At 50.1% G+C, this 17,400-nt stretch overlaps 1 protein-coding gene across 1 annotated transcript; it reads right to left on the bottom strand.

Moving 5' to 3' along the window:
• Positions 1-13,730: 13,730 nt before the first annotated feature.
• Positions 13,731-15,224, bottom strand: ID2 (inhibitor of DNA binding 2). Its single transcript, XM_069850947.1, has 3 exons — positions 14,764-15,224; positions 14,614-14,678; positions 13,731-14,408 (listed from the first exon to the last, which is right to left on the bottom strand). The coding sequence occupies exons 1-2, from the start codon at positions 15,109-15,111 to the stop codon at positions 14,622-14,624; spliced, it is 405 nt and encodes a 134-aa protein (XP_069707048.1). The 5' UTR covers positions 15,112-15,224; the 3' UTR covers positions 13,731-14,408; positions 14,614-14,621.
• Positions 15,225-17,400: the final 2,176 nt, after the last annotated feature.

The raw sequence follows: 17,400 nt of genomic DNA, 5'->3' as shown, positions 1-17,400 counted from the left end.
AAAGATCAAGTCAGGATGACGTTAATAGTTAAGCAAAGCTATTGGAAGAGGCTGCTAACAGGACAGTGACACACAATGTCTGCAGTGGAACCCGCTTGCAGTGGCACACTTGGCAGAACTCTTGTAACCTTTGAGGAGAGTCTCCAGTGTAGAAAGCCATCAAGCTCTCCTCTGCTTAGAGCAGAGCCAACAGACCTTGAGCCAACACTCAGCAAGAGTTCTGCCATCACATAACTAGGAGTTAACACTAAGCTTGTAAGATTGATCCGTCAGCCTTAGTATGAGGACTTGGACGCCCCTTTCCAGGTCACTGAGAGTAATGCAGAGAGATGTTTAAATACACATTTAAAAATGGAGGGAAAAATCCCTATTTATAGGTTACCCTGAAGGATAATTCTTCCTGAGAACTCTGGAATTCTGTAGTGGAGCCAAGACTGAGATGACAGCACCTATGTCTCCAGCATGAACTAAGGATATGGTATGAATGCATGCCAGGGTTAGTACAAAGGTTGAAAATTCTTAACCGCCTTGGAATGTGTGCAATTAAATATAAATATGTAAACGAACAACGCTTCTAGGAAGGTAAATCACAGCTAAAGAAAAGATTTCAGAAAAAAAATTACTGAAGGTAGTCATTAAAATCTTCCCAATTGATCCTACGTAGCACTGAAATTTATTCTATTCAGATATCTTAGAATTATTTGGATTTGAAAATAGTCTTAAGAAAACTTAATCAAAATGCATTCACATTTATCATGGAATCATAGAATGGTTTGGGCTGGAAGGGACCTCAAAGCCCATCCAGTCCCACCCCTGCCATGGGCAGGGACACCTCCCACTGGATCAGGGGCTCCAACCCCCATCCAACCTCGCCTGGAACCTCCAGGGATGGGGCAGCCACAGCTTCCCTGGGCCAGGGCCTCCCCACCCTCAGCATGAAGAATTTCCTCCTAATGTCCAATCTAAGTCTTCCCCCTTCCAATTTAAAGCCTTCCCCCCTCGTCCTATCACTCCATGCCCTTGTACCCTCAGATGAATCCCATCAGGCTCCATCAGCTTATAGGGATGCAGCTGGAACAGCAAATCCAGCCAAGTTTGGGGCTGAGTGGGAGTTTATTGTTCACACCGTCTTGGTCCTCTAGCCCAGGGCTCTGGGCGGCCTGAGCCATCATTGGTGTTGAAAACAGAGACAAAAAACCCCAGTAAACGTCTTTGCTTTGTCTCTCTCCCTGTTCATGAGGTGTCCATACTCATCAAGCAATGGACCTCTGGTACTTGTAGCCTGCCTTTTGCTGTTAATATATTCTAAAAAGCCCTTTTTACTCTCCCTCATGGAGTTGGCCAGCGTCAACTCTAATTGAGTTTTGGCCACATAAATTTCTGCCCTACGGTGGTGAGTAGCATCCCCGTAGTCCTCCTGTGTCACCTGTCCTTGCTTCCCCTGGCCACACACCTTCCCTTTGTGCCTCAGTTCCAGTGGGAGATCCCTGCTCAGCCGGGCTGGCGTCTGCCTCGCCTGCGTCACTCCCGGTGTTCCGGGATTTCCTGCTCCTGTGCTGTTAGGAGCTGGCACTTCAAAAGTGACCAGCACCGATGGACTCAAGCACCTTCAAAAGCCTTTTCCCAGAGGACCTTACTAAGCAGCTCCCTGAGCCCCCTGACCTCTGCTCTTCTCACATCCAGAGCCAGGGGCTTGCTGTCGGTTTTCCTCCTGGTACCAGAGATGTTAAACTCGGCTGCTTCATGGCTGTTGTGGCCAAGGCAGCCTCCACTCGCCCCTCACCCACGAGACCCTCTCTGTTAACAAGCAGCAAATCAAGGAAGGTCCCTCAGCACTTGTGCCATGAAGTTATCGTCCAGAGAGTTGAGGAATTCAGTTACCGTGAGGTTTTCTGTTTAATGCTCTCAGAAGAAAACCGAGCAGAAACAGAAAAATATTTCCAGGTAAGTTGACTCTGCATTGCTCTTTGGCTTGTTGAAGGACAGTGCTGGGGGAGGTCGGGGAATCTTTGAATATATTTTTCTTCTCTCCAATTATCTTACAAAGCTTAATTGTGCAGGAGAATTTTGTAGTCCTGAGAACTGTTATTAAAAAACCCTAAACTGATGAGGTCAGAAACAGGAGGTTCTGAACACCTAGACCTGTCCAGCATGCCAACAGGTTTTTGTCTAGATAGTAATTAAAGTGTGTTTTTCTCTCAGTGACTGGCTCAAGTCGGTGTGGCATAGCTCTGCTTCTCATTGAAGCTAAGGATCCAGTCAAAACAATCTATAAATCAACAAGTGTGACTGGCAGGTCAAGGGGGGGTGATTCTTCCCCTCTGCTCTCATGAGACCTCACCTGGAGCCCTGCATTCAGTTCTGGAGTCCTCAGCACAGGAGTCCAGAGGAGGCCACGGAGATGACCCAAGGGCTGGAGAACCTCCTGTACGAGGGCAGACTGAGGGTTGGGGTTGTTCAGCCTGGATAAGACTCCAGAGAGACCTTAGAGCAGCTTCCAGCACTGAAAGGGGCTCCAGGAAAGCTGGGGAGGGGCTCTTGGTTAGCGAATGCAGGGATAGGATGAGGGGAATGGTTTTGAGCTGAAAGAGGGGAGGTTGAGATGAGATATTGGGAAGAAATTGTTTACTGTGAGGGTGGGGAGGCCCTGGCCCAGGTTGCCCAGAGCAGGGGTGGCTGCCCCATCCCTGGAGGGGTTCAAGGCCAAGTTGGATGGGGCTTGGAGCCCCTGATCCAGTGGGAAGTGTCCCTGTCCGTGGCAGGGGTGGGACTGGATGGGCTTTGTGATCCTTTCCAAGCCAAGCCATTCCATGATTCCATGACTCAAGAGTAATGTAAGTGAATGGGAAGAATCGTGAGATGACCTCCTGCCACTGTGGTTGGCACTTGTTGGTTTTGCATAGCAAAATGCACAAAAATTACTTTCAAGCAGCAGCTGTCACTGCATTTGCCACCAATGGGACTCCCAGAGGAAAAACAGCATGTTCCAAACCGTTTGTTTTCCTGGGAAAGTCACTGACGGAGTAGGCCTGGCTGTAAGTACCCGTGGAAGAGCAGGAGTTGCAACATTCCCCTTAGCAGAGCAGAAATAGAAGTTCAAGTGCCAAAGGTCACACTCAATATTGTGAAACGTCAAGTGCAAGGGGACACACAGCTGGCTGGAGGCAGAGAGGCAGCGGTCGCAGGGGAAGCCTCGGAGCGTTGCAGTCGTGTGGGATACGAGGGCTGCCAGCTCAGGCAGAGGAGCAAACCAGCGTGTTTGTGTACAGGAATTGTGGCTGCTTGTTCCTGCCCTCAGTGGCCGGGCCTCCAGTCACAAGTGTCATTCTTGTATTTCGCAGTGACCTTACACCCAGCCTAGCTTCATTCTGGGTGTTTGTTTCCATGTTATGGTGTTGCTGACATCGATATTTAATTGTATGCCTCTCAAAGAATCCACGCAAAATGGTTTGCTCTTTACTTTTTAACTTTTTGAGGAATTTTGCAGTTTGGGGCCCTGTCTCTTCTTCATCAGTTTCATGCAGCCTCTTTTTTGTCTCTGCGCTGTTTACGTTATGTTGTTCGGTTCCTCACGGGTCTGCTGAATTTAAACCATCTTTGTACTGTTATAGGATGTCAAGAAGGAAGAGAGAACGTGTATCTCATGCTTGTTTAAGCAAAAATGCAACCTCTATAAAATCACGTTACTCATCTACTGGTATCTTACCCGTTTGGACATGCTAGGTTGTAAGAATTCCAGAGAGAGAGACAGAACTAACTTTCCCACTTTTACAGATGTATAGAAATGTGAAGGAGCAACATGACAGAGATCAGATACAAAGTCTGTGGGAAATAGGGCATAAAAGCTGTGTCTCCCAGTTCAAAGTCTTAACCACAAGATTGTTATTTTCCCCCACATCAGTGAAGCTGTGTTTCGTCACCTTCAACAGCTGATAAATTGTTCAAGCTGCTTAAACATCAGAACTTCGAAGGGAAAGGTAAGGAATGATCATAGCTTTTAAGTGTTTTCATGAGCACCTTAAATCATTCACCAGCTCTACGGGCATCAAATGAAATGGACTTTCTCTCCTGACTTGTAATTAAGTGCGTAAGAAATGTGTGGAAGCCATCACTTGATCAAAAAAACTTAAAAATACGTTTCAGCAATAGTTCAGAGATGAAGAGATGGTAAAAATAGAAAGCTGCTTTTTTTTCTCCAGGACACTAAACATAGATGTCTTCTAGATGAAATACTAATTTCCTTAAGAGGCATCTCTATCTGAAGGTCTTTCTTTTTTTGAGACCTTTGTCTGTTGTGACTCACATGAAACTGCCCCGCAGTTACCTGTAGGTCCTGTATTTCATTCTGGTGGTGCCTTGAAGATAAGGATAGCTATGCAGCAACTGATGATGTGAAGTAATAGCTCCAAGGGCACCTCCACCCAAAGCCCTCCAGCGTTTCCTTTCGGGTATGTCTGCAGTCTGATGGTGTTAGGTCAGCTCACGCAGGTAAGAGTGACTGAACCAGTTCAGAGAACCATAGAATCCCTAGGTTGGAAAAGACCTTTGAGATCACCAACTCCAACTGTACCTTTGCACTACTAAATCATATCGCTAAGCACTTTATCTGCCTGGCTTTTAAACCCCTCCAGGATGGGGATGCCACCACCTCCCTGGGCAGCCTCTGCCAGTGCTTGAAAACCTTTTCAGTGGAGAATTTTTTCCTAATGTCCAATCTGAACCTGTCTCCTGCACTGAGGTCTGTACTGGACAGTCTCTGGTGCTGGTGCTGAGCCTCCCAGGACCAAGGCTCATCCTCACACCCTGTGCTCCTGCTTCCCAGCTCTGCTATGGGTGTCTCTTTCTTACATTTGGAAAAAAGCTGCATTTTCACACCCACTCCCTCTCTAACCTTCGAGTTGCATGAATGAATGTCCTCAAAAATAGCATTTATAGTGTTGGTTTCTCTTTGTAAACCAGAAAAATGTGTACTGAAAGAACCTGCTGTTGTTTTTTAGTGAACGACTTTCACTGGCAAATCTGATTGATAAGTTTAGGCCACAGAAATCTTGCTTTTAGTGTCACAGTCCTCCTTTCCTCTCTGTCATTGACTGAACTTTGCTCATTGTGCCTATTATTTCTGATATAATAGCAGTCCTTTATATACTTTGCTGCATATAGATCTGAAGGAAAAAAACCCATGCTTTTTATTCATTATGCAGACAACCTTAAAAAAAAAAAAAATCTCCTGATTACTTATTTATTTACACATTTATAAGTAACCCCTGAAATCATGTCATGGATGTTTTAAACACATGGGATTTCATCAGAAATGATACTATCCAGTGAACCTGAAGATGGAATCCAAAAAAATAAGTTGTCAAAATTGACCTATTTTTTCCTCTCCATTAATTAAGTGAATTGCTGCTTCCTGTGATATTTTGTTGTTACAGTACGCTTGGCAGGAATTGAGTTACTGAACATGATTAATTCATAATTTTCCTAGTAAATGAACCTGCAAAGCGAAGTTTTTAAGAAATACCTTTACAGGTAATTATCTTATTTTTCCTTTAAAATATGTTAAATCGGGTCAATTATATCAGGCGTAAGAACTGAGGGCTAAAAGCCCAGTTTAGCTTCCAGAGGTTATGCATTGTGAATAATCTACAAAATGGGAAAAAAAATAATTTCTGTTGTGACTGAGGTTCAAGGCAAGCTGGAATGAGCATTTTATATTTGTAAATACTGTGGGGTCACTATAGGGCTTTTTAGCTATTTATTAAAACTCTTTGTGAGGCTGGAGCGAATCTGTGCGCTCACATCCTTAGCTCATAGGACACGTTTGTTTTCCGTACCTTAGTTCTGATACGTACTCTGATTTTTTTTCCTTGTAGAATTTGTGACCTCACTCACTTTCTATCTTGTAAAAATGCTTTTTTCTGTTCTGTCTCTTTCTTACCCAGACAGTTCTTCCAGTTCTTCTTTGTCTCACTCATATTTTCTGGTTTTCTTATTACCTGTGATTCTTTGTGTAAAACCTGCTTTTCTTCCCTTCCTCTGGCATAATCATGGTGATTTTCTTAGAAGGGGTGTGGGTGTGCTCTCTACAACTCCCTAAAAGGAGATTGTGGAGAGGAGGGAGCTGGGCTCTTCTCCCAAGGGACAGGGGACAGGACGCGAGGGAATGGCCTCAAGCTCTGCCAGGGGAGGGTCAGGCTGGACATTAGGAAAAAATATTTCACAGAAAGGGTCATTGGGCACTGGCAGAGGCTGCCCAGGGAGGGGGTTGAGTCCCCTTCCCTGGAGGGGTTTAAGGGACGAGTAGATGAGGTGCTGAGGGACATGGGTTAGTGATTGATGGGAATGGTTGGACTCAATGATCCAGTGGGTCCTTTCCAACCTGGTGATTCTACGATTCTATAATACTCGTTCTTTCCGTACTGTTTATCCATCTTCTCTCATTCTTCCACTTTTAGTCACGTTTTCATTGTTTTGTGACAGGATGCTTCCACTTCACGTTTTCCAGTGGAACTCTAGTAAATCTTAAAGTACCTGCTTCGTTTTCTCACTCTTATGTCGGGCTTCTGAGTTTCTTTTTCCATTTGAAAAATTTCAGTTACTTTAAGGCTCAGAACTGACAAATCTGCATTCCTCCAGGTCTGCCGCAGTCCAGGTAGATGTTTCTGCCTCTGGAAATCTTTCAACCAGTGCTTCCTTTCCCCTGGCAAGTCCTTCTCATCTACGTTTCTGTTATCTGTTTGGACAACATTGCTGACATCAGAACCCCCTAAAAGAGTAATGAAAATAATGGTAAGTACTCAGAGCTGCCAAAAAATAACAAACCATTCAATATTAGTGACAATCTGTTTCAGATTTTCAGATTATGAGAATTTGGTTGTCAATAAACTGCTAATTGTGTGTTGGATGTGGTGCGTACGTAACCTAGACAGTTCATATGTATTTATTGCAAAGGTTCAAACTTCTAAACAGTTAAGCTTTTTTCCCCCTAAAAGTCTGCCTTTTTTTCTAAGTTAGATTTAGGTTGGAAGGATGGACAGGTCCTTAGGTAGGGGGATGAATCAAATGAATTCAGTCAAAAATTTTGATCTCCCAGGAGCTCTTAAAATTTCTGAATGACTGAAGCAGCAGATTTACGGTGGAATTTAGAAATTGAATTTTATAGGTGCTGTGAATTTTTAATACTTACAGGAGGAGGACCAACCAACACTTCAGCTTCTTCTGTAGGAGTGGTAAGAGCAATGATGGGATAATCGGAGTCCAGTGAGAATCAGTAAGGATTAGAAAACAGCATGTGTCCACGTGTAGCACCTTGCTTCATGTCTGTTGGGTGGAAATGTCTGTGTGGGGTGAAGCAGCTTTTCAGCGAGCACTAGACTGGGTTTGGAGATTTGGCGTGTGATTTACTCAGCCCTCTAACCATTACATCTTCCAAAAAGTTCTAATGGGAGTCTTACTTAATGTATCTTACACAAACTTTTTAATTAAAAAAGCAAACCCCCAGCGGTGGTGTAGGCTTTTTCATGCAGTTACGAGCACAAATACAAAAACACAAGTTAGATGCTTTTCCAAGTTGTGAAACGTAGCTTAACTCATTTTTCAGCTATAACCTTACTCTCACTTTATTCTTGTGTATTAACTCATGTTGAAAATTAAGACTGAACTTAAAAATATAACTACATGTTCCTGTTCTTGGTCTTTTTTTGCACACTCTTGCTCTGGGAGCCAATCTCTCCTACCTGTAACAGACTGGAGACAAGTATCTTGTGTCATCTTCCACATCTCTTGTAGTTAACTGTGTGCAAGTAGCATTTTCTCTCCTCTCCAGTGAGCCTTTCTGGTACCGTTACAGGTTTACGGGTATGAAGCTACTGGTCTGACCGTGGCAGAAGCGTCAGCACCAGCACCCACTGGGAGTACAGACTCTCCCGTGCTCTCTGCTCTCCACATCGATTTCCAGCAGAGTCAAGCATGTTCCTCCTCTCCGAGTACTGTGCAGATTTCTCATACAGCACTTGTGGATGAGCATAAGCTTCTCAGCAGTGTGGCTGAAGGACCCTTGCAGAGGCTGTCAGGTACCTTGCTGGTGTCAGATGTAACTAAACCACCTCAGCTTTGTGGGGCATCAGGAACTTTCTGCTGGTCGGTCTGGACAGGAGGCTGGGCTCTGCTCCAGGTGAAAGAACCTTGCACAAGGCTGAAAACAGACCTCAGACTTCAACCTCATGGCTTTTTTAAGGCAAGACATGCTGCTTTGATCTTGCCCAGTCTCGTATGGGGGAGATACTTTGTCTTAGGTCATCCCTGCCCTCCCCTTTTCTTGCTGTCCTCTCTCCCCCTCTGGAGCACCACAGCTCTTCTCAGGACGATAACAAAGTGGGATGGCAGGTGTAACTCAGGTAGGATATTCATATTTGGTGTTGACAAACAGTACAGGAAAGTGAATCTACGTGCCAAACATATTAGTAGGGTGTTCTCAGAGAGCTTGAGGTGCTGAGAGTAAGTGGAGGAGGCATCACCTAACACTGGTCTTAACGTTCTTCTCCAGGCATCAGCTGCTGCTGCTGGTGGCGAGAGGGCTGCGCGAGGTGGGCTTCCACGAGGCGCTGCTGCGCGTCCCACGCCTGCTGCAGCGCCAGATGGTGAGTACCGAAGTAATTTGTTCTTTTCTGAATGACAGAGAAATTCAGCAGGTTTACAGTCCGGTTCTGCTTAAAGAAAAAAAAAACCAAAAAAAAAGAAAAGAGGAGCTTTGAGCTTTTGAAGTTCTGCGATCAGCAGTAAAGCTTGAGAGCTGTCTCGAGCTCTTAGTTTTGAGTAGAAATACCTGATCTATTCATAAAACTGTTTGCCACAGACACGGTGTAATTTGTGAGGATATTTACTGGAAATTGTAACAACGGACTCTTTTTGGCAGATAATGTAGTCGGTTCAGTTACTCTGGATCTGGGTAGGTCCTATCGCTTCAAGTGATGTCACACTGCCTATTCACTCGCCGTGTCCTTGGAAGGACTGGGAGCCAGCCAAGGGCTGTCTGTAGGGCAGCTCACAGCAGTCAGTCCACCGTGACACTTTCTATGCGGTTAATTTTTCTCAGTTTGGCCCTGCTTATCGTCTTTGCCCCATGTCCACTCCTTTTTAATATTCTTTTCAAGGCAAGTAACCAACCGAAATATGAATTTCTCTCAGTTCCTGTGATTGACCATTTCCTCTTCTGTTTCCTCCCGTGATTTACATTAGCAAGGGGCTCTTGCAAGCATTGACTGTGCAATATAAGCTTTGTTTTTATCAAAAGAGTGTTTGCATTTGCCTCTTACGCTTAGGAATTGTGATAACTTAGATGGCTGTTCTAGATAGGAAAACGGTGATGTGGATAAAACAAATTGGATTTCAAAGCTCGAACACTTTCATTTATCTGTAGAATCAGAAATACCGATCCCTTTGCAAAATGATAAGGAGTGCACCTGTGAAAAACTTCTGAATGGAATTCAATACCAGCATTTGCATGGTTTACTCTGTGTTTTGTCACGCGGCCGTTGTGTTCCGTTATCCCTCTTCCTTGCAGCTTCCAGTATAAGCTCTGCCAATAATTTCTCGTTGCGTGTCAGTAAGTGAAGCCAGCGGTGAGCAGAAGAGATGCTCACAAACACGGTCGTTCTAGTTAGGAAATTATTTCATATCTTTTCCTCATCGCGTGAATTGACCCGCGCCGCAAACTGCTGTGTAGGAGAATCTCTAGCAGGTCCAGGGTTGTTTAGGGAACTCGTTCTGCTTTCCAGAGTTAAATGCAAACCGGCACCAATCAGACGGTGCTTGTGCTGTAACCGGGCGAGCAAAGTATTTATTATTTTAATGCAACTTTGGATCTTAGGAACCACTTCACTTCCTAGAGTGACGTTCCCCGCTGGCAGAATCAAATTAGCCCAAATATCGTTTCCCAGATGCAAAAATGTGATTTTAAATAACGCGGGGCAGCCCGGTTGTTCGGGGACAGGAGGGAAGGGGCAGCGATTCGCCCTCCTGAGCCCGCGGCTCCCGGAGCAGCAGCAGCAGCAGCAGCAGCAGCGCCTGCGATCCGCACCCGGGCCAGCGGGTGGCACTGCCCGTCCGCGCACCGCCCTGCACCCCGCAGCCTGAGCCCTGCGCCCCACAGCCTGCACCCCACAGCCTGAGCCCTGCACCTCACAGCCTGCGCCCCACAGCCTGAGCCCTGCGCCCCACAGCCTGAGCCCTGCACCCTGCACCCCACAGCCTGAGCCCTGCACCCCACAGCCTGAGACCTGCACCCTGCACCCCACAGCCTGCGCCCTGCACCCCACAGCCTGAGACCTGCACCCTGCACCCCACAGCCTGCGCCCTGCACCCCACAGCCTGAGACCTGCACCCTGCACCCCACAGCCTGCACCCTGCACCCCACAGCCTGAGACCTGAGCCCTGCACCCCACAGCCTGCGCCCTGCACCCTGCACCCCACAGCCTGCACCCTGCGCCCCACAGCCTGAGCCCTGCCTCCTGCACCCCACAGCCTGCGCCCCACAGCCTGAGCCCTGCACCCTGCCTCCTGCGCCCCACAGCCTGAGCCCTGCGCCCCACAGCCTGAGCCCTGCACCTCACAGCCTGCACCCCACAGCCTGAGCCCTGCACCTCACAGCCTGCGCCCCACAGCCTGAGCCCTGGGCCCCACAGCCTGCACCCTGCCTCCTGCACCCTGCACCCTGCCTTGCGCCCCACAGCCTGCCTCCTGCCTCCTGCACCCCACAGCCTGCACCCGGCACCGTGCCTCCTGCACCCTGCTCTGCACCCCACAGCCTGCCTCCTGCGCCTTGCACCCTGCACCCTGCTCTGCACCCTACAGCCTGCACCCTGCCTCCTGCACCCTGCCCTGCGTCCCACAGCCTGCGCCCTGCACCCCACAGCCTGCGCCCTGCACCCTGCCCTGAGCCCTGTGCCCTGCCTCCTGCTCCCTGTGCTGCCTGTGCCCTGTGCTGCCGCCTGCCTCCCCTGCACCCCAACACCCGCACCTGCCTGCGCCCCGTCCCCCCCACACCTTGCTCTCCGTCCCGCACCCCGCTCGGGCCCTCCTGGCTGTGCCCTGGCTCCCACCAAGGGAGCAGCTCCCAGGGCTCTTCCCAGTCGCTGTCGGCGCTCCTGGAGGGTTTGGGCCGAGCGTTGGCGCGGGTTCTGTCAGTGGCTCGTGGGCATCACTGGCGCCATCGGCGGGGAGTGGGACAGGAGCTGGACTTCATTCTTGTGGGTCCCTTCCAGCTCGGGTCGTTCTGTGACTTTGTGACTCAAAGCCATTTTCCTAGAAGGCAGCAAACAAAGCAGGCACCTACTCCTTGTGGTTCCCTCACCTGGAGGAGCTCCAGCCACCCGTGTGAGGGACGGGCCATTTTGGAAGGTATCACCGGGGCGGGTTGTGGAGGCTGAGGGGAGACCTTGTGTACAGCCTGACAGAGGCTGTAGCGAGGTGGCTGTGGGTCTGTTCTCCCAAGGAACAGGTGAGGGTGAGAGGAAATGGCCTCACGTTGCACCAGGGCAGGTTCAGATTGGACATCAGGTGAAATGTCTTCACCGAAAGGGTTCTCAGACTCCCAGGGAGGAGGTCGAGTCCCCGTTCCTGGAGGTGTTTAAAAGCCAGACAACTGAGGTGCTCAGGGATCTGGTTTAGTAGTGGACAGGTACAGTTGGACTCAATGAACTCAAAGGCTTTTTCCAATCTAGGGATTCTGTGCTTTAGAGTACGGAAGTGTTCCCTGAAAACCCAAGTGAGATGTTTCAGTGCACGGTCATGGCTCCAGCCAGTCTGTGTGTTGTTAACGGCAACCTCTCTCCTGGACAGGAGAGTCCTCTCCAATCTCCTGTTGCATCTTTTTTGGGGGGGAAGGAGTGTCTGTAGGTGCATTCGCAACTTTCACGTGTGGCCTGTTAGTGTTTAACTGTGATTGTGGGCAAGGCTGTTCTGCTGCCACGCAGCTGAGCGTGGGTCCTCTCGACCTGCTGTGCTGAGCTGGTCGGGCACCAGCACCGGCGGCACCAGCTCTGCTCAGAGCGAGCGAAGGGACCATGGAAGAGAGGAAACGTCTCAGATTTCTCTGATGGATTCTGGACAGACAGTGACAATCCTATAGCATCAATCTCATACCTTCAAGGAAATTTCAGGAATTAACGTTAAGGCTTTGGGCGCTCAGCTTTGACCTTGCTGTTTCTCTTTGAATGCCAGAACTTTAAGAACAAATCCAAAGAGCGAACCTCTAAGCAGAGGCCCTGGCTTCAGCCCCTTCTGATCCCAGGGATGCACTAGCAAGAGGATGCCTTAAGTCCTGAAAGGGGGAAAATTTCTTCCTTTCTTAATTTACATTTTTAGAAACATGTTTGTTTGTTTTCCTGCTCAGCTCCCCACGCCTTACGAGTTGTGAATTTCTCTTTTGGCTACGCCTGAGAAGGAAACCGGTTTCATTCTAGGAGCGTGTTAATCATCCTGTAGCTTAGAAAACACCGGAGTGCAGATGCCTCGGTTTTGAGAGAGGTCGATGTCAAAATGATTACGGTGACCTGAAGGCCGCAGGTCTTTGATTTCATAAACTGAATGGTGAGACTAAAGCAACGATTCCTGTGGTCTCACCCTGAAAAGGAAAATACGGGATCTCAGGGCTTGCTCGGTTCCCCGAGGGCCGCTCGGTCCCTGCCAGCGGGGAACCCGCTGGCAGGGACCGAGCGGCCCTCGGGGAACCCAAAGTTTTTAATCATGGAACGGTTTGAGTTGGAATGGACCTCAAAGCGCCGTCCAACCTGGCCTTGAAGAAGGGAGTTTAAATTAGAATGTCATCTGCTCAGGCACAGTTCCAGCATCCCCTGCCTTCTGACAGCTGAGCAGAGCTGATGGACTTGGTACAGTCACTGTCCCTTGAGTACGGGATATTGTTTCCCTTCTGAGGGCAAAAGAGAAAGAAGACAAACTGTTACTGGCTTTCAGGAACTCAAGACTCCTATTTCAGACTTAATTTAATTCTTATGGAGAAGGAGTCCCTTTAGGAGCAGCCAAAGTTTAATCAGTAACACAAGAGCGATTTAGCTCAATTCTCAGTATCTTAGTCATACGCAGAAGCTGCTGCAACTGATTAGAAACCCCATTTCATTGAAATATTGCATGGAAGCATGAAAATTGCCGTGTGGAAAGGCAGCAGTCTCTCCATTATTCTAGGTCCCATGTTAACGCATCACCAACTCTCACTTTCAAAGCCTTTGAAGAGAAATTTAATAGTTGGAGGACTAATAACCACCCACAACCCTTAATTCCGCATTATTATTCTAAACAGAAATTAACAGATCTGGGCCATTAATACCGAGAACTGAATCATCCGTAGGAGTGGGAGGGAATAAAAAAAAAAAAGGCAATACTCCATGGGACTGTATTGGGATTAACTGCTTTTGTAGGGTCCCAAACACTTGGTCAATAGGGTCCCCTCTGTCATAAATTCCTTCTCTAGTCCCTTTCACACCGTTTACAGGCAGGTTCGCTTACGAGTTAGGAATATACACTCAAATAAGATTTTCCAAGTTACAAGAATAATTCGCTTCAGGTAATTTTATTCTTTATATTCTCTACATACTTTAATTTTTACTTGGTAAAGTCATAACAGAATGTTGAAGTACTTAAAAAAATTAAACACCAAAACCACAAACACAAAACCAGCAAACAGTTGGTCCCCAAAGAACAAAGCAAGCAATCAGTTCAATAAACACACTTGATTTATTTTGTATAAAAAGGGTTAAGTTTACAACTAAACTTTTATAAAAAGTTTAGCATGATTAAGTACATCATTACACTTTTTGCAGAAATGCAAGTTTCTGCCACTATACAAGAAAACTCTAATTAAAGAGTTCACAAGGTTTCACTCATATATATATATTTATATATAAATATATACACAGCGTTCAGTCCTAGGCTTGTGTCAAAAAGGTAATTTCTGACCACAGACTTCCCCAAAGAGCTGAACGCTGGATCCTTCTGGTACTCACGCTCCACCTTTGGAAAAAGGCAAAGTCTGCTTTAAAACGGGCAACTCCTTGTGAGATTTCGGTTTCGCTCCCCAGGTTGGGAATAGTAGATAAAGGAAGCCTTCCAACTAGGGAAAGGGTATTTAAGAGTCTCTTCATAAATAACGAGGTTCAGTCCAAGTTGAAGAACGGGGCAGGGAGATAAGGATCAATCTCGACTTCTTTTTCTTCTTCTTCATTGCGTTTTAAAAGGTCCTTTTAGTTAAGATATGGATTTTTCCCCTCCAGATAAAGCTGAAAAATAAATTCAGCGTCTCAAAAGAAAAAAAAAAAATAACAAAAAACTGTAGACATTTTCTTGTGCAAAACAAAAAAAACACACCATGGAGCCAGCCGTGGCCAGCGGCACACCTGCAAGAGAGGGAGAAGAGGCGTGTGAGCAGCCTGCGGGGCAGGACGCGGACAGGCTGGCGCCAGGGAGGAAGCCGCAGCCCCGGCGCTTCACCCAACACCCAACGCTGGGAACCGGCGGCGCCCGGCGCGGCGCCCGCAGGGATCCCCGGCCCCCCCACCCCGCTCCCGACGGCACCCCCGGCGGCTCGGGGGCCGCACTCACCGCGGGGCTCAGCCGCACAGCGCCTTGGGGTCCCCCGGCAGCAGCTCCGAGGGGAATTCGGCCGCCTGCGGGAGAGAACAGCGCGGTCAGCGAGGGCGGGAGGCGAGGCAGGGGGGGACCCTTCGGGTGACAGCCCCGGCCCCGCGGTACCTGTATGGAGAGGATGCTGATGTCCGTGTTGAGCGTGGTGAGCGGGGTCCTGGCGCCGGGGCTCTGCCCGGGCCGCTGGTGGTGGAGGCTGACGATGCTGGGGTGCGAGTCCAGCGCGATCTGCAGGTCCAGGATGTAGTCGATGACGTGCTGCAGGATTTCCATCTTGCTGACCTTCTTGTTCTGCGGGATGCTGGGCACCAGCTCCTTCAGCTTCGAGTAGCAGTCGTTCATGTTGTACAGCAGGCTCATGGGGTCGTCCACGGGCGTCTTGCTGCGGGAGATGCCCAGCGGGTGCTCCGAGAGACCGTTCTTCCTCGCCGACCGCACCGGGCTGAACGCCTTCATGCTGGCGACGACACCGTGGGGGAGACCGTGAGGGAAGCGCCGCCGCTCGCGTCGGTTTATAAGCGGAGAATGAAAGCGGGAGCGCGGCGGCGGCGGCGGCTGCTGCCCCGGGGGCTCTCGCACTGAAGCGGCGCCGCCGCGACGCGCCCTTTTATAGAGCGGCGCCGGGCGCGCGCGCGGCACCCCCATTGGCCGCCGCCCGCGCGCGCGCGCGCGCGCGTCACGGCGGGAAAGCGCCGGTTGGCGGGGCCCTTCCGCACGCGCGGCCAATGGGAGCGGGAGGCGGAGTCTGTGGGGGGGGGGACGATGCTGCGGGGCTGCTGCTGCGGGGCTGCTGCTGCGGGTTCGAGCCCGGCTCTGACCGCCGAGAGCAGCTGCCGCTGCTCTCGGCGGTCAGAGCCGGGCTCGAACCCGCGAACGCGGATTGAGGGAGGGGAGGCTGCCCCCCGGGACCCGGGTTCGATACTTCCCGGGGACAAACGCCGCGGTTTGTGCGGGTTTTGGTTGCAGCCAGAGGGAAAAGTTGTACCCGAGCCTCCCCCTGAGGGTCTTCTCCCTCTGTGCTCGGCACTGGGGAGACCGCTGCTCGAATCCTGTGTTCAGTTCTGGGCCCCTCGCCACAAGAAGGATGTTGAGGCTCTGGAGCGAGTCCAGAGAAGAGCAACAAAGCTGGGGAAGGGGCTGGAGAAGAAGAGGAGCGGCTGAGAGAGCTGGGGGTGTTTATCCTGGAGAAGAGGAGGCTGAGGGGAGACCTCATTGCTCTCTACAACTCCCTGAAAGGAGGTTGTGGAGAGGAGGGAGCTGGGTTCTTCTTCCAAGTGACAGGGGACAGGACGAGAGGGAATGGCCTCAAACTCCGCCAGGGGAGGTTTAGGCTGGACATTAGGAAAAAATTCTTCATAGAAAGGGTCATTGGTCCCTGTCCGAGGCTGCCCAGGGAGGGGGTTGAGTCCCCTTCCCTGAGGGGTTTAAGGGACGGGTGGACGAGGCGCTGAGGGACGTGGGTTAGTGATTGATGGGAACGGTTGGACTCGATGGTCCCGTGCGTCTCTTCCAACCCGGTGATTCCATGATTTTACCCGTGGTTCGGGGGCTGCTCGGGACTCCGGTACCGGGACACGCCGCGGTCGTTACGGCCCCGGTTCCAACCGCCGCCGCGACCCGCTGGGCGCCCGCGCTCCGTCCCGCGGAGGCAGCGCCGGCAGCGCCCCCGCCGCTCGTTTTCGCCGTCGGAGCCGCCGCCGCGTCCCGGGACGCTCCCTCCGCCCCGGGGGCTGTGCGGGCGGGCGGCCCCCGTCCCGCGGCGCCCGGAGCGGGTCCCCCCGGCCCCGCCGCCCGCCCGGCGCCGCCGCCCCGCCCCGCCCGGCCCCTCCCGCCCCGCCCGCTGGCGCCGCGCAGGCGGCTGCCATGGCGACCGGGCCCCCCCGCACCTGCGGCCCGGGACACCCTTTCCGCGCCGGGGAACGGGCCCCCGCGCCCCCCGCGTTCCTCTCGCCGCGCGGACGGCGTTCGTTGAGGCTGTTTCCCCCGGTATTAACGCCATAATAACGCGTTGGGGCTGCGGGTGTGAGGCGGTTCCCCCCCCCGCGCCCCTCTCCCCGCACCGAACGCGCGGGATAGTTCGTTGCAGCCTCTGCGAGGGGCTCTCGCCTCTAACAGCGTTTTCTGCTTTCACAAAGGATTTTCCTGTTACTTTTGTTCCGGTCACAAAATTTAAAAAAAAAAAAAAAAAAAAAAAGAGGCGAAAGAAAAAAAAAAAAAAAACTTGGGGGAGAGATAAGGTCTGGAAAACAATCTGGAATTGCCAGGCTGTTGGTGGGAGCTCCGCGGGGCTGGCGTCAGGAAGTCTGCGCCGCCTTCTATTACTGTTGATCCAGCTTTGTGCAGCTGCACTCAGTACAATTAGCTTGTAGAAACAATCCTGCTGTAGGCAGCCTCTTCCCTTCAAAGTGCTTTTCTATACTGATCCCCTCACATCATGATGCTGGAAATCAAGTCACAAGCCGACCACTGTTTGGCCAACATCATCTGTGGGAATTCATTAACCTCCATCCCAGAGATGCAACAAGAGATTGTTTGTCCAGAACTAAACTTACAGCTTAATATGATGTAGCCCATACAGGAAAAAACCTGTGTCCCCATTTCTTCTTCTCCCTTTTTTTTTTTTTTTTTCTTGTCCATAACAAGAAACACATTGTGCAGCTTTTTCTCTCTCTTTTTTTTTTCCTTTAGGGGGTGGGGAATGTGGCTGAAACCAGTCATGAGCCGGCTCCTGCTAAAACTTAGACA

The sequence above is a fragment of the Phaenicophaeus curvirostris genome, chromosome 2, assembly GCF_032191515.1.
Source record: "Phaenicophaeus curvirostris isolate KB17595 chromosome 2, BPBGC_Pcur_1.0, whole genome shotgun sequence".
Classification (NCBI taxonomy): domain Eukaryota; kingdom Metazoa; phylum Chordata; class Aves; order Cuculiformes; family Cuculidae; genus Phaenicophaeus; species Phaenicophaeus curvirostris.
This window is presented reverse-complemented; position numbering and strand designations above follow the sequence as displayed.